This window comes from Necator americanus, chromosome I (assembly GCF_031761385.1).
Source record: "Necator americanus strain Aroian chromosome I, whole genome shotgun sequence".
NCBI classification, from domain to species: domain Eukaryota; kingdom Metazoa; phylum Nematoda; class Chromadorea; order Rhabditida; family Ancylostomatidae; genus Necator; species Necator americanus.
The window spans coordinates 31,333,210-31,357,961 of NC_087371.1; the positions used below are offsets into that span (position 1 = coordinate 31,333,210).

Genomic DNA, 24,752 nt, shown 5'->3' on the forward strand with positions numbered 1-24,752 from the left:
ATAATGTACTAATGTATTAAATAATATATTAAAGTTAGCTCGTAGAAACAAATTATACTCCCAAAGTCTGCCTGTACAAAGCTTCAGAAAAGAATTAGTGATTCAGGATATTCAGGAAACTAAAAAAAACTTTATAGTAAGGAAACAAGTACGGGTAAATGCGAAAATATTCGCCTAGAATAATATTTTACGAAAAAAAAATAGAAATACTGCAGAGAAACAAAGAAAGTGTTGGATAAAGAGGTGAAACATTGACTATCCGCGCATTAATTATAATCGGATAGTTTTTTTTTTCTAATCTACACAACCAAGCGCTCAATGGCACATGATGGGTTGTGGAATAAATCAGGAGATCTTTTTTAAAGTTATAATCGCATGAAATAGAAATAAAACATACTCCCAAAGCTGTTATTCATTGTTTGATAGAGAGTTTCCTTCCCGTTAAGAATGTAAAGTTTTGATTTTTTTTTTACCTTTATTGATTTCTGCTCTCTAGATAAACTTTTTGAAGTGGAACGTGGACAGGACGTGGCATTTTCAACACCACTTGTTTTTGTTTTTGTTGTTGTTGTTTTTTGTTTCGAGATAAAACCGCGGAGGAGGAGACAGTTGATGTGCAGCATGGACAATGAACAAAAAATATCTAAAATAAAAACAAAAAAATAGCTAGATAGCTTCAAAATACTCTCAATGGTTGAATAAAAATCCACTACACCTATCTTTTTTTTTTGAAAAATTACTGCTAATCAATCAGCTGCACAGCCTCCTTCGTTGTTTCTCCTTCCTTGTGTTCAACTTAACATCGAATAGGTTTTTTCATACCTTAAATTACTTCTCAACATGTTTTTTGCGATCGACATGATCCTAAAAAATATTAATCAATCGAGCTTAAAAGTTGAAAAACTCACACTGCATAGAGTGAGAAATTCTCTGTCAATAGTTATGTAACATTCTACCAAAACTCTTTATTTCTACTTGCATTTTCGATTTACAAAAAGACGCTCACGACTTGAAAAAATCCAACAAAAGCATTATTTTGTTGTCGTACAGAATAAAAGAATACAAAATATTTCTTGTTGTTAACTGTCAGCACTTTTTTGTGCATGGATAAGAAAACAAACAGAGAAATTCAAAGAACCATGGCGACATCACTCTCAAGTTGCAAATGCAATTACGAGAAGAAGTGAAAGCGGGGATAAAATACATTTGAAAATAACTATTAGAGCGGCACACGACTGGGAAACTTGATAAAAAATGAGTCTGAAAGAAAGTGCACGATATTAGCATGTGAAAAAGAAATGTCTGCCAGGAAGGCATTAGAAGCACTCTGGATTTCCGTCAGGAAGCCATCCATGAATAATAAAAGTGAGTTCTTATCAATTCCTAATGACTTTATGCCGTTCGTAACACTCTGTGAGCTATAAGATTGTCCCACATGCAGTTCCCTAACACTGTCAAGGCAACAATACTTAAGGGTGCTGCACAGTGCGTAGATCTCGTTCGCCCCGGCGTGACAATCTGCAAGAACCAGCGGGGGTACACCAGTCCCGTTGTTCAGTAAGACTGGTCAATTTCTTTTCCTTTTTGAGTTCTTGCGTGGTGTACTTGAAACGATGCCGAGGCTTGGCAAGTAGAGCGAAGGAGTTTAATGGGATATGCATTGCATCAGAAAACCTCAAAACATTCTCAGGCCTTTGACAAGGACGAATTTTAATTGATTTTTTTTTGAGCTGTAGCCAAGATTGGTATTGCTCGCCTTTATTAAACAACAGCTAACGTTTCGGCGTTATCGCCTTCGTTAGAGCCTGGAAAAATCAAAGCCATTAGTGATTTATCCTCTCAAGCGCCTCATCATCCTACCGGAAACCTTCCAAACGGTAGGCAAACGCAAACAGCAACACATTGGCTGAGGCTTACCTCATAAGCTAGACTCGGTACCGCAACAGACCACTACGTACCAAAACTATGAGTCACAAGGGTTTTATATAGGGACCTCACGGCCCGCCCCGTAGATCAAAACCCGCATAGGTCTTGATATGGGGATAGCTCGTTTGTGAAAGCGATGCACTCATCCTTATTGTTCATTTTTGGACTTTTGGCGGTTATCCAAAATGCTTCTAGTGTTCTGCGAGTGGGGTGAAGATTTCAGATTTTGCGAGTCCACCTAGCTGCTCCTTAACCCCAATACACAGTGGACGTCCCGTTTCTTCTATATAATCGTCACCGCACCACCTGCACGTGATACGATACACTACTCCTGATACCATGCAATCACCCCAATCATGGTTACGTACCAGCTGACCCTTGAGGTTCGCTGGAGGTATTTCCTCAACTCTCACGTCATTCTCTATACCCGCTTTTCGTAGACAGCTCCGTACCGCTCTGCTCATATCATCAGATATATGAGGTAAACAGAAAGGGATCTTTTCTGGGCTATCCACTACGTTGGATCTTCGAGAGGGATGTCGTGCTTGTCGGGTAGCACCATCTCTATTTGGGTACCCATTAGATATTACCACTTTATGGGCCAGACTTACAGACCATGCTTTTTCCTGGCTACTCGATGAGACTCTTGCTGCCGTCCTGTACATGTTACCTGTAACAGATTTTTCATTTTGCTTGGTTGCGCTGAAAGATAGTGGATTGAGATGCTTTTGCTACTGGGTTTCCGGTACCACTTAGTCTTACATATCCCACTCCGCAAGTAAATATGCACATTCAAGAGAGCCAACCAGTTGTCTATCGGTCTTTCCCTTGTGAACAAAATGTGCGGACACTGCTGATTGAGAAGATTGAAGCACGTGTCTAATTCTGCTTGTGTTGAGCAGACGACGCAGCAGTCATCCATGTAACGATAATGCAGCAGTGGTTTTAGGTCTATTTCGATCTTGGCCATGAAAACAATGGCGAGAGTGGATGCCAGCTTTGTCCCATAACTAGGTCTCCAAGTTGTACTGTCCCTATCGGAAAATAGAGCGATTCAGGCATTCATTTAGCAGTGTCATGGTCTGCCTAATGCTCAATCCATACATGTTCAATGAAGCCTGGCGCTGCCTGAGCAGTTCGTGAACAGCCTGCATCGTTACATCGTTTGAAACGTTCGTATAGAGTGACCTCAAAGGTCTCTACTACACATTTACGCTCAAACGAGGTACTACGAAGATGTTTTAGGAAGTTGTTAGAACTACTGAGGTGGGCGTAGACATATTTGAGCAGCTGATTTAGGATTATGTTGAGCAGCCAGGAAATTCTATCTGTGGGGCCATCGATACCATTAATGATATCATTAATGTCTCATTATTGTCTACTTCGCGTGATAGAACAATAAATTCGCCTCCCTTGTCAAGGACGAATTTATCGAAACGTCAGTCCAATAAAGAAATTTCACCGAAGCAAGTTAGCACAGCAAGGAGACACAAATTCATTAGACAATAGTTTTTCGGCCAAAGTGAGTGAAAGTTCAGAGAACCTTCAGTAAACTCACGTCTCAAATGAAGATGCGTCCCTTAATAAACTGTTGACGAATCAAAAAGTAATAAATCACATCAGTCGCTGCGACGCCATTTTATCACGAAAATTCGGCGCCGTTCCGTTGTGGAATCACGAAATGACGCTGTGATTATTCCTCTTCAATAAGAAAGAACATGTTAGCAAGAGAATGTCCGTACAAAGAAAAAAGAAAAAGAAAGAAAGAAGAAGGAAAAGAAGGACCAGTTATTATTGCGCTCAAGATTTCTGGAAACTTTTTCTGTCGTTTCAAGTATATTTTTAAAGTAGACTTCCTGGTCATTCCACCGGTAAGGAAGGCGAGAAATCCGCACATAAAGCGTTCTTTCCCTAATCGTAATCCATCGCTTTGTCAGGTCGGCAAAAAGCATAATTTCTTACCCCTTCCAAAAGACGCACTGTACTATATAAATAAACAGGATTTATATGTAAAATTTTCAGTCTACTATGAGGATCTTCGCTTGGGTAACGTTAAAGGTGCGTTCGTTTGAAGACTATATCGAAGAATTTCAGTTCACGCTTTAACCTAGTATTTGAACGCGTCAGAGTTTTTAAACTCCCGCCTCCGTAACGACTTAACCAGTTCTTCACCGAAAGTATTGCATGATACGGACTATGAACGCTTCCCAGTAGTACATATTAGTTAATTTTGGAACCATCGACAAATTAGCAGGCACCTAAGCAAAATGGGACAGGGAACTCAACCTATATCACGAGAAACCGGAATCGATAGCATGTGAGGTGGTTGATATGTTATCAGCCGGATCCGGTGACTTCCGTCCGCACGCCGCACCCGGACACAGTTGTGTTTTATCAGGGAAACGCCCCAAAACAGGCGAAAAATATGCCAACGATCGAAGACTAGCTCATATATACCAAAAAGCATATTGATTTGTTTTATTTATTCATTGCGCTCAAAGAAGCGCCAACACACACACACATCATGACCGGACAAAGTGATTCAGTGAAAATAAAAAATCAGAACACCAAGAAATCAATAATGCCCAATTGAGATATAGGCGGACATCAAAACTGAAATAAAACTGATTCGTGTTTTTTCTTTTACTAGTGTTGCCTAAGTCGTATAAACCTAGAATAAAAGTTTTTTTTTTTTAAAAAAACGTAACTCCAAGTAAGCTCTCCCAGTGACAATAACTGATACCAAAACGTACCATGGCCTGATGTAAACAATTGTTTTCATCAGCCATGGTGCACGTTCACGCATGAAAAACAGAAGACACCGAGGAGTGCAGTCGTAATTCTGTCCGTATTTCGACGAGTAGCAACCGCTTTCAGCTACCATCCGTTGCTGCTTCCGTTCTGTAGGGTAAATGTATTCAAAACCTCATAGAAATCCTTCAATATATTGTAGATGGTTAGCGTTAGAAGACAAACTGCAAGTATACGAGTAGAGCCACTGACCACCGTTGGCGCCAACTCTGCAGGTCAAAAGTCAGCAAGAGCGCGAAAACGCTCAGCCCGAACAACAGTCTTAAAGTTATTTAAAGGTAGTATACCAAGAAATTAACAATTCTAAAGTTCTAAGGCACGGCATGGAAATCTCACAGTATGGAAAACGCCGTTGTCGATTGAGTTTTCCTACGATTCAGCTACCATCGAGTCAAACTTCTGCCAGCACTGAATCTAACCATCACTGTTCTACATCCTACGAAACTACCTATATTACTTACCTTTTGAACTGCCTGTCAATGCCAAATTTTTTCAGATCTCTCGTCATCTATTCCGTATTTCGGGAGTTTGATCTTCTCCAGTTCAGCCGCAAAGGCAACTTGGATAAGACGATCCGATGACATCCTCATAATGTGACCAGGAAGGCGAAGACCGTTTTTTTTTTTGAAACTACTTTAGAATATGATGCAAGATGTTGATCTTTTCCATGTGCAATCCGTAAGTAAACCATCTCGAATCCGGCACAAAAACTTTCACTGTAGCACACCCTAGAGACTAAAAGTAGCCAAGCAGGCTCTAAACAGCCTCCTTTCCATGGAGTGGATCTTCTCCGTCACAGTTGTCAGTGCAGCCCAAGTTTCTCTCCATACTCCATAATGAGGCGAACTGGGGATAGGTAAATTGACCTTAGCGTTGTGATGTATATCCCTCTCGTAGTTACTGTCGTTTTTCAGTTCATAAAAGAACTGGTCCACGAGTTCAATTGGGTGTACGGTCACTTATATTCTTGCTGAGGATTCCGCGGAGACCCACTTTTACTTGCATTCATCGGGGCATCGATGACATGTTTCAACTTCGCGCTGCCAGAAGTGAAAACTACTACATCGTCGGAGCTCCAGCGGTACTCTCGCAGACCAAAGGACGTCAAAATGGTGCAAGAATCACATCAGCGGGACATTGCTCAACCGTTCTTCGCATGATATCATCAACTGCAAAGTAGAATAAGAGATGTCGCCTAACTGCAATAAAATAACACTGCCGGCGCACCGGATTAATAGGCACCTTGATGGTGGCTAAGACGATCTCAGCAGTACACTGATCGACTGCTCTTCGCACGATGTCATCGTTGAAAATGAGCGGTCCTGCCACTTTCCTTATCTTATTCTAGTATACCCTTGGAACAGTAGACTAAATCCGGCTGGTGGTCGAATACCACCAGCGGGTCGCTGTTTCATGTCATCAAGTAGGAGTTCGAACTTTTCTGGTACTCAATCAGAACGTAGCACTTTGGGGAAACGAACTTCATAAGAAGTGTCGAAATCGGTTTTGAATCCCAGAAAATAGGTAATAAATAACCAACTGCATTCGCTTCGAGTACTGCTATTACATTTTGATCGCTCTCCTGACACGATCGACCAGGGCGAAGGCCGGCGTGCTCATCACGGGTGCTTCCTTCGCAGTATTTGATAAGCCCATCCACGATATTCCGTACCAAAGTCTTGTACATAACACGCAGCAATGAGATTCCTCGACAGTTCCTAGGATCTGTGACGAGCAATTTAATTTCGATGAGAATTATGATAGCGTTTCTCCCCGAGTCAGATATTCTTTGGCCACTTTGAACGCATGATTGTAGTCTCACGAAACTCCACGAAGGAAGAGATTTCAGCATTTGTGTGCTGAAACCTCTTCCTTCGTGGAGTTTCGTGAGACATTGTGCTAATTCCGCCACTTCTACCACACTTTCCATTCTTCATCTTTTGGATACAGACCGGAGCCGACCATCCGACTTCGTACATACATAGTCGGTCGGATAAGAAATTATGAACGTGCTGTAGTCCAGGAGCTGTGGCAATTACGGCTTCAGCAGGCTGTTGGAGTGATCTCACCGAATTGATAGAGTTGCTTCACCGACCTCACTATATTGGTAGTATTGGCGAATATCTTTTCATCTCGCCGGTATACTGTTTAAGTAAACCACAAGCTTTCCGAGAGTTCTTCTCCTCCATGCCTTTTCAAATTCCTTTGCACTCGGCGTCCATTTGGTGTCTTATGGCAGATGATGACACAAACTCCATTTCAGAGGCTTTTTTTTGGTTGAAATCACCCTTGGAGCGTCGTCGCACCACGTGAAGGAATCTGTGCATCTTCCTGGTCCGTACTTCAACATGAATAGGCACACGTTGGCGAAATTTAGTTCTGCATCTTCGACTTCCAGACCTACCATGTCAATTTTCAGTTAATTAGGAATTCCTCAGTTTCTCTTGTGGAACCGTATCTTGAGTGTGTGAAGAACTGGACGGCGGCCAGAGTCGAATGCGGCGTCTCAAACCGCTCTAGATTATTGAACTCCCGATTGAGGAATATTTCTTGTCACAACGTAGTCGAACTGAAGTTCGAGAACTCTTATCTTTTGTTTACGCTGCTTTTCAGGGTTTAAAAAGGTTGATTGTGCTACGTAATTTGATGGTCGGTGATTCATCTTGATCGTTGAAGCGATGGCAAGGCCCGCCTGTTCACCTAAGTTGACGTTTACCGTTATCCGACGTGTGCTAAACTAAATAATACCATTTCACTAGCACATCGGATCGTTGTTAAAGTCCCATCTTCGCATTCGCGTCGCTTACAACAACGACCACCTGTTAGCTGGATGTTTTACGCATTGAGTTCATCATGAAAGGCGTCCTCATTGTTGTCTTTAGGAATTTATACGGTGTAATTTATTGCCCATGTTCGACTGTCTTTGAATCTCGGCATGTTGAAACGTAGTTTTAACTGATTTCCTTGAGTGTAATTTATGCTTTTAATTTATGCTTATGACCCACAGTTTACGTCCTCTGCCATCTCGCAGTCACACAAAAGCACATCTAGACGACGCTGAGCCAAATTCCTCAATGAGGTTGTTATAGTCGTCCGCGGCCCTATCTCAAGTTCAGATATATTTTGTCCCACTTTTACGACAAATGTTTTGTTAATATTTTTCTTCAATTTCCGATCGCAAGAGTTTTCGATATAATAGCTGTCATTAAGTCGCTCGGAGGCGCCTCGTATATGCACAATTGCAACCATAGGTGCGATAGGGAGGAGCCGGGACTTTCTCAGGTGAAGGGGGTTTAGCTCATGGGATGCAGCGCAAGTGATGACGATCCTTTTCGCAAACTGCCCAAAAGTGAATGGGGCGCTTTGCCAACCATTCAAAAGTGAAGGGAGTTCCTTCGCCAAACGTCCAAAAGTGAAAGGGGTCGGAGCACCGGCTCGGACTATCGCATATATGATTGCAACAAAATGTGGTTAGATGGTGTAACTATGTCACCATTGATCGGCTAATTTCCATAGGTTGCAATATTTCCAATTTATTTTTTTCATTTCTTCCTTGCTCTTAGTTCTTCTTTAGTCTTTAGTAGTCAAGAATTTGGAGGAGAATTTTTTTTTAGTCCTCACCAAGTTTATAAACTTTGTTCAACTTTGCGTGCATTGTTTGTTTACTAATTTCTTTTTTCCTCAGTTGTGGCTATTTTCCTGGATTGCATCGTTTTTCTCCTTCGTTTTCGCGATATGCCCGATTAGGCACCTCCCCCAGCTCCCCATCCGATAAACACATTCCCTCAGCCCTTCCTTGATTGAAATGGCATCACGCTTATCCGGGCGAACATATACCGGCGACAATATCTTACCATTAATCCTTATCCGAGCAGTATAGTATGGAGTAAAATTGATAAAGAAATTCATAATTTTTGATTATACCTCACAACTTATATGAAAAATAGCAGTATAATACAAAGCTAGCACAAATCCTACTCTCGACCCTGTTTAGAGGCATCACCCCACGAATCTGGAGTGGTACGGATTTCTGGTGGAGTATTCGTATACGGGGTCGTAGATTATGGGGAGGAGGGTGATTCCGTTCATTTCTTCCTAATTGCCGTAGAAAACGGGCCAGAAGATACGGCTTCGAGCGCTCCGCTTTTTTTCTACAAGGAGTTCGGTTGGAGCGCGCCAGCCCTGTGCGGCGCCGCACCTTTCGGGCCGTTTTTTACGGCAATGAGGAATAAATGGACGGACCCACACCCCTCTCCATAATCTACTATCCCGTATACGAATACTCTATCTGAAATCCACGCCACCTCAGATTCGTGGTATGCTGCCTTTAAACTTCGAAAATTGAAGATTTGTCAGACCGACAATAAACATGGCAGTAGCTAACAGTAATATTAAGGAAAATTAAGTGTGAAGTGATACATATTCATAACATTTTCTCTGTACCTTCGAATGATTTCATAGACACCACCTTGATTTCACTTCTGATGGTTCCCCTATTAGTTGAGCATAGTGAAAACTAGGTTTCAAAGAGAATCCAGTGATGATGATCTGATGTTAAAGACTACCTAAAAAATCGAATCCATCAAAAGCACCGAATGATCAGTTGTAAAGTTAAAACGTAACGAGTACAAACTGAGGAGAATTCCAAATTAAATTCGCAACTGAGTCCACTAGTTCGAATGAGAAAAACGAATGAGAATAGGTTTCACCACTCATCCCTCAATCAGTTGATACGGGAAAGAATAGTGCTATTTAATAGCATGTACACTGAACTATCGATCATATATCTCTGCATGGACTATTTCAGGTTTTTCAACATATTTCAAAATGAGTGCGAAGTGGGTTTTCTTGCACACCAATACTGAGAGTTCTGCATCTCGAACAATCGCGAAACCGTACGGTCATAGGCAAAAGTTTCTTCTTCGCCCGAGAAGACATTGGCACGGGCGCTATCCTGAAACATTTAAAATTACTTAAACATAAATGTAATGCTACCAGAACGTAAAGGTCAAACATACACCATCCTCTTCCACATCCAAATCATCCATGAGTGTTCGTTGAGAATCACTCAAGTCAAGCACTTCCTCTACAGCTAGTTGGAAAACTTTGTCGATAGGAGCGTCAGCACTGACAACGAGTCTCACCTGTCGATGAGGAAAATTTCGGGCAAATGCTAGTCATATAGTATAACATTGATGGAAAAATCAAGCGAAAGGAAGGCTTGAAGGAATGCATGAATGAAATAATAGATTAATCACAGATTATTGACTTCGAGCAGGCTGAATACCGGCTTTTTGTACGATGTTCGAATACTACTACTTGAACGCTTCGCAATTAATAGCACCGCTCCCGGAAACTTTCGAGGCTGGGGTCTCTCCATCACCAAATAGGAACGGGACAAGCTATTGATAACTTTGTGAAATAAGCTCAAACCGCCCCACCTAATGATAGAGAGATCTAAACCGCGAAAATTTCCACAAATGCTGTCTTTGAACTGTTATAACGGAATTATAAGTAGTTCCCAAATGGAAGCGGAGCAAAACAAAAATACACCTTAGAAACCATCATAGTTTTATAGAAGTAAGACAACTGGCTTCCTCTCAAAAACAGGTGGATTCAATCAAGTTTGCTGTGAAAAACCATGTGTTCTTTTTATTCGAGTAGGCAGTTTTCAGAAGCAGTTTCAGTGAACACTTTACTGTATAGGAATTGTTTTCTAATGTGAATAGCAAAATTTGTAGTTTATCTTCATGTTAGGGCAGTAGTAAAAGAAAAAGTTATCTGCAAAAAAAAGTTCGGAACATAACTGGAGTGGCTGAGGAACTGAGCTGTTTAGGAAACTCATAGGCGTATTAGTACGAATAAGTTTTGTTGGTCGTATGTATAATGTTGTTCCAAAACTGAGTCTAACACGCACATTAGGATCTACGACCCAATAGAAACTCAACGGTCTCATGATGCCCAAGTATGCTAAGCATGGATTCTCTTCGATAAACTTTAAATGATCTAGTTACTAACTATAACCGAATCGGTACTATGGATTCACTCCTAAGAAATTTCCTAGTAAATAATAGACACGAAAAAAAACAAGCGAAAGTTGTATAAAGGGAACACTACCTTCTGGTCGTAAAACGTATCTATCATTGTTATAAACCGTCTAGCTTCGCTTAGTTTAGACCTTGTCAGGACAGGCACATTCCGAAGGATTATAGTGTGAAAAACCCGACTTAGGACTAGATAATCAGCTGCACCACATGGTCGTTCGCACCACTAAAATACTAAATAAGGAACATGCAAAACTGAGAAAGAGGAGCAATTTAGATCGAAAATAAGAAAAACGCACGTCTGCGAACTCGATGTCTGCAACTCCACCACAGCATTTTTTTACCTCTACATTACGTCCGAGAATGTTGAGGACTTTACTACGGATGGCTAAATAGACGTACACATGAGAGTAAGACAAATTGTTTCAATACAAACGATGTCACCACTTACTATCCGTTTCTTGAGCAACCAACTGTTTGAAGACACGATCACATTGTTGGTTAACATCACAATGCTCTGATCGAACGAAAAACGATTCAGAATCGCCACTACCTATTCTACGGTAATCTATACCAGAGTCGAGCGAAAGAGTTTGGCACCTTTCCTGTCATAAGAAGTGGATTACAAAAACAGAACAAAAAAGGATGTTACAGAAAAGGGGTATGACTTCCACAACAAAAAAAAAACAGCGACAACAAGAAATCAAAGGCGAAGAGGAGAGTACCTGCAAAACGCCAATGAATGGCACAAACTGATGCCGTTGTAGCCCATTCTTGTACAAATCTTTGGGAGGACGATTGGAAGTGGCAACAACTACGAGACCTTCTTCGAATAGTAGCGAGAAGAATCTTTTCAGAATCATTGCATCAGCGATATCAGTCACCTGAATAGAAATGATACGAAAGAGAACAACAAACTTCGATGTTCTCGTTCTTCTCATCAGTGATTACAAAGATCACCTTAGAACATTAGCTTTTAGAGTACCTGAAACTCATCGAAGCAGAGAAGCTTACATCTGCTCATAATTTCGTCAACGATGTGTGGCACCGGATCGAACGAGCCTCGCTCTCCAGCATCCGCAAGTTTTAGCGCATGCATTCCTGACAATGAGAAACTCCATCGGAAGCAGATTTATCATAAAAACCAATTTTGGCTCTCTAAGGTGGTCTGACTGATAAAAGTATAATGGAACAAGATAAAGTCTAACTGAGAAAATTGCTTGGGCGAAGAAATGCACGTTGTCTCAGCTATCTGCTGTTTCAGTAGCAACGAAAACGCGTTTTGTAATTAATATAATAAAACATTGTCACCCAACACGGAAACGAGACGTAATTAAATAAGTAGGGAAATAACAATAAGTAATAAGTCATAAATAAACATGTCCGCATGTTTGTATGTATGCTCGGTAGTTCTAGATGTTTTTATTGTGCGTAGAACGAGCAGAGCAGGCTTTGTTAACTGCTTTCAAACACCTCACCAAATGACAAAAAAAATAAGAACGAAGAGAGAGAACCTTCTCTCTCTTCGTTCTTATTTTTTTGGAGATGGCTTTCCGAACGGAGCCTTATGAGATAAGAACACTGTAGTGTCACAGCTACCCTTTCACATCACAGAAACGACAAGAAATCGTTGGCGAAGTGCAACTTTTAGCGAAATACGAAAATCTCCCTAATGAAACTCACACGAAATCTCAATGATACAGAAACAACACATTAAACCGCGCTTATAATGCTAGAAAACAGAAATTAACGTATCGATGGAAAATTTTTTCCTTGAGAAAAGAGCTGAGCGTCAAAAACTTCAGTGACGCACTTTTGAGAGATAATAAGGAGAATGTTAAGTTCAAAACTTTCAATAATATAAATGTGTAGGCGACAATGGAATCGTATGTTGCAGGACCCGAGAACTCCCATTTTTTGTGGCTAAGTAAGTTATCGCGCGTTTCCTACGGTCTCCTATGCTTTCCCCCTTCCTATTTTAATTTGACTTATTATTATTATTCGGTAACAGATATAATTCCAACCGCAGCCATTACTTGGAAAATGATTCCTAACATTTATTCTGATAGGTTCTTCACGAGGTTACTATTGCGATCGTAATTGCTATAAAGTTGGGAAGTGGGACTCAATGGAACTCCTATTTCCATGGAAAGTGAATAACTAAGTCGGCTCCCTGAAACCTAAGCATTAGTCTTAGAGCAACTATGACATGTGGGCTAAAGCTACTAAGCGAAAAAAGAAAGATAGAGCTTCCAGGAATAAGCTGAGCGCAGTTGAGGTCCTCCCCCTCCCAAGTACATTTTCCCCCTCAACTATTGTAGAGTAATGTTTTGTGAGCTAACAAATAAGAGGTTTTCAACCGAATCCTGAAGTAGTTACTGAGGAAAGAAAACTATGAACGCAAGATCAAGAACTTTATGCGAATCATCTCATTCCCCGTTGGATATTGTGCTTAATACTTGCTCAAGAGGACTGATCAAAAATAAAACCAATGACGGGAACAATTAAGCTTACTCTTATGCATTTCTTGCATAAATGAATGGAAGTGAACTCTTTCCTTCTCAGTGAAAGGACAACAGTCGAAAAACATATCCATCAATGTTGTTTTACCACAACCGACGGTGCCCCAGAGATAAATGCCTCGCGGTGCACGGTGTGTCTGTTCTGTCTAAAATAAGAGGAACTCCATAACAAGTTATCGGATAGACAGGAAAGGAAAGTACACCTACCTTGAATTGATCCCATAAGTGAAAGAATTTAGTGAGTTTCCCTTTACGTTTCCGTGAAACTTCATACGTTGATAATGAGTCCAATAGAGCATCAAAGTGAGTGATTATTGAGCGCTGTAATTTCACACATAAATACAATACTATATTTTCTTTTCAGAACTATCATTTCTTCAAATTATATGTGAATACTGTAACCCTTTAAATAAACAAAAAAGTGATTTGAAATCTGACCTGATGATCATCATCTTGTAAAGCGTTCTGTCGAACCATTCTAGAATACACGTGAGACATTGTAGAGGAGAATTTGTAGTCAATTAAAAAGAAAGACCTCCATTGAAGCCTGGATAGCATGTTTTCAGGGCGTGATGTTACCGACGGATCATCGGATGAAAAACCAGCTGTTCACCGAATGTACGCGGCCACAATAAGCCACCGACTTCAGGCACGACACGCCTTCTGACAATATTATTTGTGGTCGAAGCACTTCCTCTCAACGATTACGTGCACTTCTCCAATAGTTCAACATGATATGAGAGGAAATCCACGGTTTTTTCCTTAGCATTTGATTGATTGATTTTCTTAGTTCTTTGTGTTCAACAACTACGCGGGAATTCACCCGAGTTCACGTATCGTTCCGTATCTTATCAGCACTTTGCCATCGGCACGGTGGAGGCACTGCTCTCTGGATTTTTGTGTGATGATACTTGACAAGAGACCCGCCAATCTATCACAACTATCCTCGTACTTCCTATTTTCACCCAACGATGCTACACCCATGGTGTAAACTGAAAGCGCTAACCACCAGGAGTTCGTAGCTTCTCTCTCATGTGATTGAAGGCCTGTCGTCACGGTAACTTTATCATTCTCGATGGAGCTACGTGAGTAGGGGATTTTCCGGGTCCTACCGCAGAATGGGAAGGATTTTATGGAGTTATGGATCCGTGCGTGCTGTCCTTATCTAGTATTATCCGCCCCCTCCATTAATCTAGCTATTATCGTTCCACAGCTGGATTAGTAATTCTTTTTCTTCTTTTGTTGTTGTCTTAAGCATTGTTAATTTTGTTGTACGCGGATGTCATTTTTAGTCAAAAGTACCCCTTCGGAGTTGGAGTTCAGTCGTGAATTTCTGAAAAAAACGAGGTGTCCGTAGGAAAGTGTTATAATTTTTGCAGAAACCCTCCGAAAACACTGTGAATATCTCCTTATTATGACAATTATATCTTTTTCTTTAAACTATGCAGTTTGTATATGGTGAACGTTCACTACTGTTTTGACTTTCCTTTCTGTATCGATCCATTTACGAGGTATTTAGGAATCAGCTTGAAATCCGAATGTTCCGAACTTTGCTCATTGCAACTGTTTCGTTTTTTGGAGTTTTTCGAATCGAAGTAAATTGCGACCGAGATCTGCATTTTAACAACAACAGTGAATCTCTTGCATGTTTTTCCCATCCATTGCTTATTTAAAGGCATCTCCCCACGAATCTGAGGTTGTGCAGATTTCAGGTGGAGTATTCGTATACGGGATGGGAGACTACGGAAAGGGAGGTGATTCCGTCCATTTCTTGTTATTTAGCGTAAAAAATGGCCCGGAAGATGGGCCCCAGACTGGCGCGCTCCATCGACCTCTTGTCAGTGGTGCGCCAAACGAATGAAGTATCTCCGGGCCGTTTTTTCGGCATTGGGAAATGGACGGTCCCACCTTCCGTGTCTCCCATCCTGTATACGAATCCCACCTATCTTCTTTGCCTTTAAACCGACCCATTCTGTTTCTTTGTTAGCATGACACGTGCTCGGTACTTCGTCGTGCGACCTATCAAACGCTCTTAGCCGTTCCGTGCTCCGTTTCGAATTCCCGGATTGAGCCAAAAAAAAGAGTTAATCGATTTTTGGTATCATGAGTCTGCTGGAGTGATCGATAAAGTTGACTAGACCAGAGGGGCCACAACATCTAACTCTATTCACATTTATTTGCTGCGACCAACTAAGTCTCTGTATCTGGCAGCAACTCGATGTTTGGATTCTAGTATGCGTCCTAGCAATTTGAACTTTACTGGTATTATCATCTCAGGTCCTTTTAAGTTCCAGATGTATACTCAGGTGAAAACGACATGGAGCGCGGTGCGGTTGCGTAAGCGGCTGCGATCGAAGCGCTGCGGTGATTGTAGTGGTTAAGATCGATGTGGGACCATGGCGAACTGCAGAGGTGTGTGGTGCTATGGTTGGGTTGAAACGACTTGCGTTGCATTGCGCAAGCGGCCGCGCTCGGAAGCGGTGCAGTGGAGACAGCGGTTGGAATCGGGGTGGGACCATGGCGAACTGCAGAGGTGTCTGGCGGTAGCATGGATCCTTACACAATCCCAACCGCTCCGCTTCGAGCGCAGCCGCTTGCGCAAATGTCCGTGTTTTATGTCGTTTTGAACCGACTATAGAAGTCCCTTTCTCTTCATCATAATGGCTACGCTCCACCGCACTGGTTCGTGCGCAGCCGCTTACGCAACTGCACCGAGCTTAGAGGCAGGATGTCGCGAATCTTCCGTGATGAAGGAAAAGCTAGAGTTAGTGTTGTAGACTCCGCAATCTACAACCCCATCTTTAGTTTTTAATGCGGCTTCTCTCACCACGTCGAATCTGTGATTTGCTGCTTTTGATGTCGTTTTGACCCGACTGTTGCTCACCAAACCGTTTGGGACACTCTGAAACAGCGCAGAACAGTCAGAAGGTGTGCCTTCCTTGAACCTATGAAATGAGTAGAACTGGATAGGTTCTGCAGTGGAGTGTCGAGCACTTTCGTATTTTGCCAGGGAGATAAAATCAATGGTTACCAATTAGCCGTGTTTGTGCTTCCAGAAAGTCATACTAAGAGTGAGAACGAACACAGTGAGCAGTATAAAGATATATCTACTAGATGTAAATGTTGACTGATTTTATGTGTTGGAAATGCACTATTTGTAATCTCCGTTCAAAGCTTACTATTTTCTTTGCTTACTTGTTATTTTCTTTGTTTTGCTACCGTTTACCCATTATCTTAACGAGTGTTTGACAACAAAGTTAGAATAACAGTATTTGGAAAGAGGTGCTGCTAGTATCGACACGTTCTTCGTCTTGTTTAATATCAATCAAATCGAGATATGTTTTGTTCAGAAGCCGTCACGTCCACAGAAGAAGTAGTCTGACTTGTTAATAAAACTTCACATTTTCAGCTACATATTGCAATTTTTCCCTGTGCTAGTACTGGAAGTAGATGTGCTGAATTATTGCGATGGAACACATTGACTATGGTCACTCTGAAGCTACAGGTTCTGGAAAACCGGAGAATGTTCCACCAACTGTTGGTCCAACCACGTCTTCTCAGCCTCCGCAGTCTGTAGATGACAATGATGATCACCGTAAGTTGCATTGCCAAAGTTTCCTTTTAATTTTTGATGCAGGATTGTTATCGTTGTTCCAACTTTATCATCGATTTATCATTCGGACTTTGGGGTTTTTTGTCATAACAAACACTAAGTATGTTTAATTGCACAAAATACAGAAGACAGAAATTGTACCCTTAGAATCAGAGGACTTAAAGGCATCCTGGGAGCAACGAAAACGATAAATCTAGTGGAAAAGGACTTCTTTAAGGCTGTGTAAGCCCATTTATGCACTTTTATACGAAATAGTGGAAAAGAAAAGTGGTCCGATGAATCTCCTCCACCCTGTGGAAGGAGCTCTCTGCACGCCTTCACCGAGGGCGCGTCGCTTTGTCATTTTACAATACGCTTAAGCCAGCTGTATTTACTGCTCGAGCCGTCAAGCTTCCAGCAAGATATTAATATTATAGTTTTGAAATATTATACAAGCCTTTAAGATTTTATAGTGTAGGCGCTAACAAAGAACAAAAAGGGAAAGAGGAAAAGAATTTCGAAAGCGCTTACCTCCAAAGTCTTGTAACACCTATTGTTTGGAGCGGTTTCGAGTGAAACTGTATCGATAAGAGTTCTTTGTATAAATTACAATTCGAAAAGTACTTTTTAGACATGTTTGCGAAATTCATATAATGCATAAGCTATTTTGTCTATTATCGAAGTTTCCATCAGTAAAATTGTACGTATACGGGGTCTTCAAGATGCGAAAAGTTTAGATATGTGTCGTGTCTGTCGTGGTGATGATGGTCATCTATACTACCCATGTCTTTGTACTGGAAGTATAAAGTACGTTCATCAGGAATGCCTTACAGAGTGGCTGAAATACAGGTATTGCATATTCTTTCATTATGCTGCTGTTGTACTCTAAGAAAATTATATATTGACGTAAAAGCGACTTGAACCGTGGTGGAAATTCATAAGCGGCTGCGCTAGAAACGATGCGGTAGAGTCAGCGGTTGCGATCGATGTGAGGAACTAACCAACTACTAACTCCTCTCGATGTGCAGACAAGAGCGGAGCTAGCGAATCTCGCCTCGGTTGTAACCGCTAGCTCTACCGCTTCGAACACAGCCGGTTATCAGCGGATGCTACGCTGAGAAAGTTGATCGCAGCCAAAGTAGTGAGTAATTAGTTGAAAACATTTATGGGTCCTGATGGTCTACTACAGTCACGCATATTGTACAATGTGTAATAATTTCTAAATTCGATGATAGGTATTATGACGGCGGCGATGAGAAAGACCGTTTCAATGAAAAAAATGCCGATAATATGTTGTTGCGTTGCTTAAAGGCACTGTATCACAAAATTGTTGGGCTTTCTGTGGGCAAATATAGAGATTCGGGTGTAGATTATGAGTATGAGCGCGTTCACGCCCAATTCCCCATTGTCGTCCTGAAAAACGATGTGGGAACTGTGTCATTTCTTACGAGGTTATGTTAGGACACCCCACCTTCGTACATGTCCCAATTCCATCAACATTGGTCAGCAGCCTATTCATTGGTTTAACTTGAATAGGCTGCTGAGAAGACCTCATTAATTCTCGACCGCTCGCTCTTGGATGAGGTGCGTGGACAAGAAAGATTAGGAGGAATTGAGCGGGGTATACTTACAGTCATAACCTACTCCTCGAGCATTACATTTGCCCACACAGCGATCCCAACTTATTTAGTTTTATTATTTAGTTTCGTAATATGCTGCCTTTTATTTGACCACCAATAGTCCTCGAAGAATCTTTGGAATTAGCGTACAGTCGGTAGTACATTAGAATAACGTGATACATTTTCAGCGAAGAAGTGCACGTGTCGGTAGGCAAGAATGGACAACTGATCCAATATTGCCTAGCGACACGTGGGGGAACAGAGTGAAATCTAAAAAAAAGCACGTTTGGGGAATTGTACAGTTTTCCACAGTCGTAATGTGAACGTGTTGATTACACCTCCAAAACATTTCGTGAGAACGTCACTGTCGCTCTGACATTGCCAATGTACATAGAGACCCAGGTCTACTAGTAGTTCGTCGTGTCCACCATAAATCCAATTTGCCATGGATTTGCGATAAAAGAATTTTACTTCCCCATTTTCTATCTCTAAGTACTTGTTTTAGTAAAAAGGAAGTATGTGAACTTTGCAACTACAAATACTCTTTTCAACCTATCTATCGACAGGACATGCCAAAGGCTCTTCCAGTTGCTGAGATCCTGAAAGGTTTGTGCTCCTTCATCTTGTTATTTTTATTTCATCAATCATTACTTCTTCCTAGGTGTTGCCATAAATGCCGCAAGGATGCTACGAACATGGCTCGTTTATACCATGGTTTTGGTATCGTGGTTAGGTGTTGTTCCGCTAACGGCGGCAAGAATCTACCATGCCGTATTTTATTTATCTATGCAAGAAATATTAATTTTGCCTATCAGTATATTTCGCACGGAGCACATCTTTCCTGATGTCTTCAAGGTCGTTTACTTTCTGTCATGTCTGCCTTTGGTATCCATGGTTCATGTCAAAACGTTATTCTAGGGTTGCTTTCTGCTTATAATTTTTATCTGTACGTTCATCTCGTTAGTTTGGCTACGGGAACAGATCATCCATGGAGGCCCCCACGATTTTCTTAACATCGGTGAGTGATTATTAGTTAAGCTTCTTTAACTTCTTCTATACTTTTTCTTCAAGAACGAGGGGAAGCTGCTCAGAATGGCGCGGCGGATGGTGAACGTCTTCCTGATGCTGAAAACGGCGAAGAAGGAACAGACGATAGTGGACATGAACAAGTACGTTCGGTACATAAGATCTTAATTTTCGGACTTTTTTTATTACTACGTTCTCAGGACGACGGGGATTTAGAAGAAAACGATGTCGGAGACGAAGAAGAATTGGAACAAATCGAAGCCGGAATACATGTAGAGAATAATGAGGTATTCTGCTACCTTTACTTGCTACACGATCTTTTAATTATGATATTAGTTTTTAAAATACTAATATACTCAAAATTTCGTTCAATCACAATCACTCTCATAGGAGCTGCAAAATCTTGGTGCAGAGGAACATCACAGAGTTGGTCGCGCAGAATTACTAGGTAGGTCGACATGTTTCAATCAATCAATGTTATTTTTAGTTTATCTACCAGTTCTTTTGCTAATACAGGTACGAACATACTAGTTCCTCCCTAGCAATTATATAAATTTTGTTTTTTTTTTCAGACTTTCAACAACCAAGGGATGGGGAGCAGCCAGGTGTGGATGTCCCACCTGTTGAGGACAACTGGCGAGATTTGGACAGGTGTGATGATTAGACACAGCGCTCTTGCATTTCCCGTGACTCTATAGAACCTACGAAGTTAACTGCGTGTCTTTAAAGACTCGGTGACGAGCTCACATGGCAGAGACTACTGGGATTAGATGGCTCTCTCGTTTTTTTGGAACGTGTAGTTTGGGTGATCTCACTGGACACCCTGTTTACGATAATGTTTGGTGAGTATTAGTAGATATGATCAGTGTAGGACGATGTCTGATTTCATTCATTCTTTGCTAGACGGCCTGACTTGTTCAGCCTTCTAATTTTTAGATTTTCATGCAGCTGTGCTTAATTTCATTCGTCCAATCATTTTGTTTTTTGCAGCTTATGCTCCTTACAAACTGGGCTTCTACATACTCAATAAATGCGGAGTGCAACAGTCTATCTATTACTTTCCATCAATCGCGGCCATCCTGACGGGATACGTTGCAGTCACGGCAATTATTTATGTGCTACACTACTTTGTTGGCTTGTTGCGCTTGGAAAGGTCAGATCTAATTTAAACATCTCTTAACGAAATTTTGACCTCTCGTTTCAGTCTTTATCGCATACTGGGGATTTGTTTTCTTGTTCTGAAGGTGTTTCTGCTTGTACTAATCGAAATAGGATTCTTTCCTATTATCTGCGGTTGCTGGATGGACTTATGCTCTCTAGTAGGCCTAATTAAGCTTTATACAATTCCAATACTTAACTTAACTCGGCATTTCAGAAACTTTTCTCTGCTTCGTTGTCTTCACGCGCGTCGTCATTCGCAGCTTCACCCACATCTTCCGTATTTATTCATTGGATGATCGGCATGGTTAGCTAGACATGGTTTTTAGCAGGATCGAACAGTAAACATACTTTACATATTTTAGGTGTATGTGTTTTATTTTGCATCGTTCGTTTTATTACTTCGCGAAGTTTTACGTCCCGGAGTTCTTTGGTTTATGCGAAATCTTAACGATCCTGAATTCAATCCAATTCAAGAGGTGAAAATCTTTTAATTCGTGTGTGCGCACCCTTTACATTTTTCCTCTATTGTTTTCATAAATTTGACCTTTTAGATGATAGAACTACCCGTTACTCGTCATTTGCGTCGTCTTGTTGCTTCTACGGTAAGAGTTAATTATTTTTGTCTCTTTTCGATCACCTATAGGCGCCTTTCGTTTATTATTAATAGCTACTTTTAGGGAAGTTTTCGAGGTCGGGATCTTCACAACATTAGGTGGAAACCATAACGTAGAAAATATCGTGGTGAAAACGCTGAAAACTCTCAGAAATTTGGAATCTGGGACATTGGGTGTCATAAATCTGCGAAAACAATGACCATGTTAATTATCTGCCCTCGCAAAACAAGAAAAATCTTCGCGAACACTGAATTTAAGCGACTTTTACTGCTCTAACACAATACATCCTCATCTTGTGAGAGAGCATAAGTCATTCAATCGAACTTGTTTCCGCGGACCTGGTACAGACTACTAGCTCCAGATTCTGATGAAAAAATTTTGAATTGACTTTTTTCAAATGAAATCTGGAAGGGGAGTTCCAAATTTCTGTCTTGATACGTGTACGCTATGCCTCCACACCTACTGGTAAAGAGATCCTCAGTTCGGAAGGTTCCCCAAAGGCTGCCTTTAAGGCTTGGTATTGTTAATATTTTTTTCAGTCGTTGTGCTTTACTACAATTTTTCTCATCGTCTACCTTCCTCTCGTGATTGTACAGAAGCTTTATCCGTCATTATTACCCTACAACATGAGTCTTTCTGCTGATACGCCACTTAGTGAACTTTCACTCGAACTTCTGATTCTCCAGGTATTTCTTGCATGTTATCCGTGATCCTCAATTTAATTTTGAATTTTAGGTGGTTCTTCCTGCTTTACTCGAACAAACACAGGCGCGTTTTTTGCTAAAGACGATGGTGACGTGGTGGTGTGTAAATGTCGGTGGTGCATTGAGCTTAGACAGGTATACATCACATAGTGCTTAATCTTCTAAATCATGTGTGTTTAACAGCTACGAAAACGTTGGAACGCTGGCATCATTCCAAACTACCAACGCATTTCCAATGATATAAAAAATGGATCTTATCACAGCACTAAACAGTTATCGAAGAAACATTCTCTCTGCAATTTTATTTGCATCACTTATGAAATACGAAACTTTTTTCTGATCATTAGTATGGAGTGTCAGGTGAACAAAACGGAGCACTTCCGAACTTTTTTTTTCGCATTTAATCGAGCTGTGAAAGCTGCCGAAACTGCTAATTAAATTTGTGCTGACAGGGTACCATTCTGCTACGACCAAAAAAGACCTATTAAGTTGACAAGAAGGGGAAATTAAACGAATAAAACAACTGATATACACAGAGATCCTGTACATGGTGGATTGGGGTGTGTCTGCAGTTGTAGAGGCTGTATAAGGCTTGATTGGGATGTTTGTACCCAGTGCTTGGTAGCTGGGACAAGCAACTAGAATTCACGCGAAGCTTAGATGCATGTGCTCTTAGCAAAGTTCTCGAAATTAAAGATGTTATTTGGACTCTATTTTAGGTATCTTTTGCCCGATTTGCCAAATCCAGAACACCAACATGATGGTGCTGGTGCCCAAGGTGTAGGAGGCTTAGCTGCAGAACATCAGGTTTTTCTTTTCACTAAAAGTTATGAAGAATTTTTGCATCCTTTGATTCGTTAACGTTCAGGCTTTGCTGCTCCTTCGTGAACCGCAAGCTTTTCAGCCGTACATCCGGCCTCGATTCTTTCCACTACGTGTGCTGCTCCTCTTGGGAGTCATGGCGATCACATGTTGTTTCACCAGTTGTTTACTATTTCTCGTACCAGGTAATATTCTACTGGTGTAGGGAAAAAAGAGTAAAGATTGTATTTGGTATTTCTGTTCGCAGTTTGAATTCATTTTTTTCCAGTGATAGTAGGACGAACCATCATACACAATCTCACAGGATATTCCAACGTCCACGAACTCTACACTGTACGGTTTCCTTCCTAGTATCTTTTCCGCTTCACTCTAATCTCAAAATCGTGGAAATGCAAGACTTTTTTTAAAGGTGGGAGCAGGCCTGTATGTATGCTGGATGTCTGTCAAAATGGGTTTGCTCTCCTTACATTGGTTCCATCTTGGACTGAATCATTTGAAGGAAGCTTTTGTCAATTCTTTATATCTGGTGGGTTGTTCGTTTTAGTATTTATTCTTTTTTTTATTTCACAATTCGTTTACTTGTGGCTGAGCGCGGTTAGGTTGCTGCTTTCTTATAAGAGGTGGACGAAAGTGAAGGTCTTAGGAAAAAAAATTTTTCTTCTCGCACTTATAATTAAGTCTCATTTTACTAATAATGCATTACATGAATGGTGTCGCAGTATGCGGTAATAGTAGGAATTTGGAGGATTTAACCCTTTATAGACTCTGCGACTACTGGTTATTTGCATCCCTATCGTTTTTGTAATTCCTATGCTTATGGGTACATATTTTCAACTTGTAGTTATCACACCGCTACGATTGTCTTATCATCAGGTATGTTTGAACCTAGTTCCTCCCTTCCAATCGTTTCTCAACTTTCCATGTATTTCTCAGACTGCACTTGTATTTCTTTGGCAAGATTGGGCGATGGGCGTTCTACATATGAAAATCGCTTGTGGAGCTGTTATGATGGGACCAGAATGGTGGATGCGACAAGCATTTGACCAGGTTTTTGCATAGTTGTCGTTGTCGTTTCTTATTCTTGAGCAATTCTTATCTTCAGATCTACCAGGATGGGATCCGCAACCTTCGGACCCGCTTTATATTATCGCAACTAGTCATTCCAGTGATTCTTTTCCTTAGTTCGTTGCTGGCTTTTCCCTATTTGATAGCACGAGCATATATTTTTATAACCAGTTAGTTTGTCCCTATAATTATCTTATTGTGAAATGAACTGATGTACAAGCGTTAAGGTGCTCCACTCGAAGATAGTGTCATTGTGCTGCGATACTGCTTTCCGAGCAGTTTGATCATACTTCTGGTTGTGTGCTTTCTACGATGGCAATTGAACAAGATTCAAGGATTAGCAGAAAACATTAGAAATGAAAAGTTAGTGATGTTATGTATGCGCTTTCGTAGATTATCGGTAGATAGCAAAACATCAGATTTACTTGTTGATTGTTTGTTCCAAATTGTTTCAGCCTTAAAGATTAGTGTGCGGAACTTACACAAAGAGAGATTCGTTTCCATAGAGTACGTAAATAAAGAAGAAGCACAATGTATGACACTTATAACTCGAAAATGATCAAATAGATGTGTATATGCAAGGAAAAATCGGTGCATTTGTGAATAATATCGAAAGATAAACGAATCTATCGATGTGCAGCACAATGAAGGAAGCTGGACAGTGCAGAGAAGCAACTTGAAATGCTAGTGATCGCTAATTAATGTCACTTGTACCGTTTAGGTACCTTGTTGGAACGAGACTGGTGAACTATGAACGCAATGAGATGTCTCCCTCTTCTTCAGAAGCTGCGATCTCCTCGTAGTTATCATTGTTACAAATCGTTTTTGAAGAGAAATTAATAAAAT

The 24,752-nt window shown here is 40.9% G+C and overlaps 5 protein-coding genes across 8 annotated transcripts; 2 read left to right on the forward strand and 3 right to left on the reverse strand.

The window, feature by feature from the left end:
- Positions 1 to 2,117: 2,117 nt before the first annotated feature.
- RB195_007409 (uncharacterized protein) lies at positions 2,118 to 2,591 on the reverse strand (the record flags this gene model as incomplete). Its single annotated transcript, XM_064181011.1, has 1 exon — positions 2,118 to 2,591. One exon carries the CDS (start codon positions 2,589 to 2,591, stop codon positions 2,118 to 2,120), a length of 474 nt encoding a protein of 157 aa, XP_064037838.1.
- RB195_007410 (uncharacterized protein) lies at positions 2,118 to 6,667 on the reverse strand (the record flags this gene model as incomplete). 2 transcript variants are annotated; one of them, XM_064181013.1, is made up of 3 exons in its annotated part: positions 2,118 to 2,596; positions 3,485 to 3,505; positions 6,274 to 6,424. In XM_064181013.1, 3 exons carry the CDS (start codon positions 6,422 to 6,424, stop codon positions 2,118 to 2,120), a joined length of 651 nt encoding a protein of 216 aa, XP_064037837.1. The 2 variants fall into 2 exon arrangements, with proteins under 2 accessions (XP_064037837.1, XP_064037840.1); XM_064181012.1 differs by lacking the exons at positions 2,118 to 2,596; positions 3,485 to 3,505 and having other exon boundaries at positions 6,149 to 6,667.
- On the forward strand, positions 4,880 to 5,334 carry RB195_007411 (uncharacterized protein; the record flags this gene model as incomplete). The annotated part of the gene is made up of 2 exons (XM_064181016.1): positions 4,880 to 5,015; positions 5,234 to 5,334. The coding sequence occupies 2 exons, from the start codon at positions 4,880 to 4,882 to the stop codon at positions 5,332 to 5,334; spliced, it is 237 nt and encodes a 78-aa protein (XP_064037839.1).
- Positions 6,668 to 9,559: 2,892 nt separating the features above from the next.
- Positions 9,560 to 14,287, reverse strand: RB195_007412 (uncharacterized protein; the record flags this gene model as incomplete). 3 transcript variants are annotated; one of them, XM_064181017.1, is made up of 13 exons in its annotated part: positions 9,560 to 9,691; positions 9,756 to 9,881; positions 10,855 to 11,007; positions 11,081 to 11,169; positions 11,233 to 11,386; positions 11,507 to 11,665; positions 11,767 to 11,882; positions 13,296 to 13,449; positions 13,511 to 13,624; positions 13,742 to 13,781; positions 13,839 to 13,850; positions 13,917 to 13,946; positions 14,127 to 14,287. In XM_064181017.1, the coding sequence occupies 13 exons, from the start codon at positions 14,285 to 14,287 to the stop codon at positions 9,560 to 9,562; spliced, it is 1,440 nt and encodes a 479-aa protein (XP_064037841.1). The 3 variants fall into 3 exon arrangements, with proteins under 3 accessions (XP_064037841.1, XP_013291646.2, XP_064037842.1); XM_013436192.2 differs by lacking the exons at positions 13,917 to 13,946; positions 14,127 to 14,287 and having other exon boundaries at positions 13,839 to 13,861; XM_064181018.1 differs by lacking the exons at positions 9,560 to 9,691; positions 9,756 to 9,881; positions 10,855 to 11,007; positions 11,081 to 11,169; positions 11,233 to 11,386 and having other exon boundaries at positions 11,658 to 11,665; positions 11,796 to 11,882.
- Positions 14,288 to 16,771: 2,484 nt separating this feature from the next.
- RB195_007413 (uncharacterized protein) lies at positions 16,772 to 24,709 on the forward strand (the record flags this gene model as incomplete). The annotated part of the gene is made up of 26 exons (XM_064181019.1): positions 16,772 to 16,898; positions 17,633 to 17,744; positions 19,020 to 19,120; positions 19,176 to 19,369; positions 19,433 to 19,532; positions 19,586 to 19,683; positions 19,741 to 19,827; positions 19,931 to 19,988; positions 20,113 to 20,191; positions 20,270 to 20,382; positions 20,531 to 20,693; positions 20,745 to 20,859; positions 20,916 to 21,005; positions 21,064 to 21,177; positions 21,253 to 21,303; positions 21,855 to 22,001; positions 22,051 to 22,154; positions 22,739 to 22,826; positions 22,888 to 23,026; positions 23,110 to 23,174; positions 23,251 to 23,367; positions 23,604 to 23,714; positions 23,775 to 23,888; positions 23,944 to 24,076; positions 24,134 to 24,269; positions 24,628 to 24,709. 26 exons carry the CDS (start codon positions 16,772 to 16,774, stop codon positions 24,707 to 24,709), a joined length of 2,838 nt encoding a protein of 945 aa, XP_064037843.1.
- Between the last annotated feature and the right edge of the window lie 43 nt (positions 24,710 to 24,752).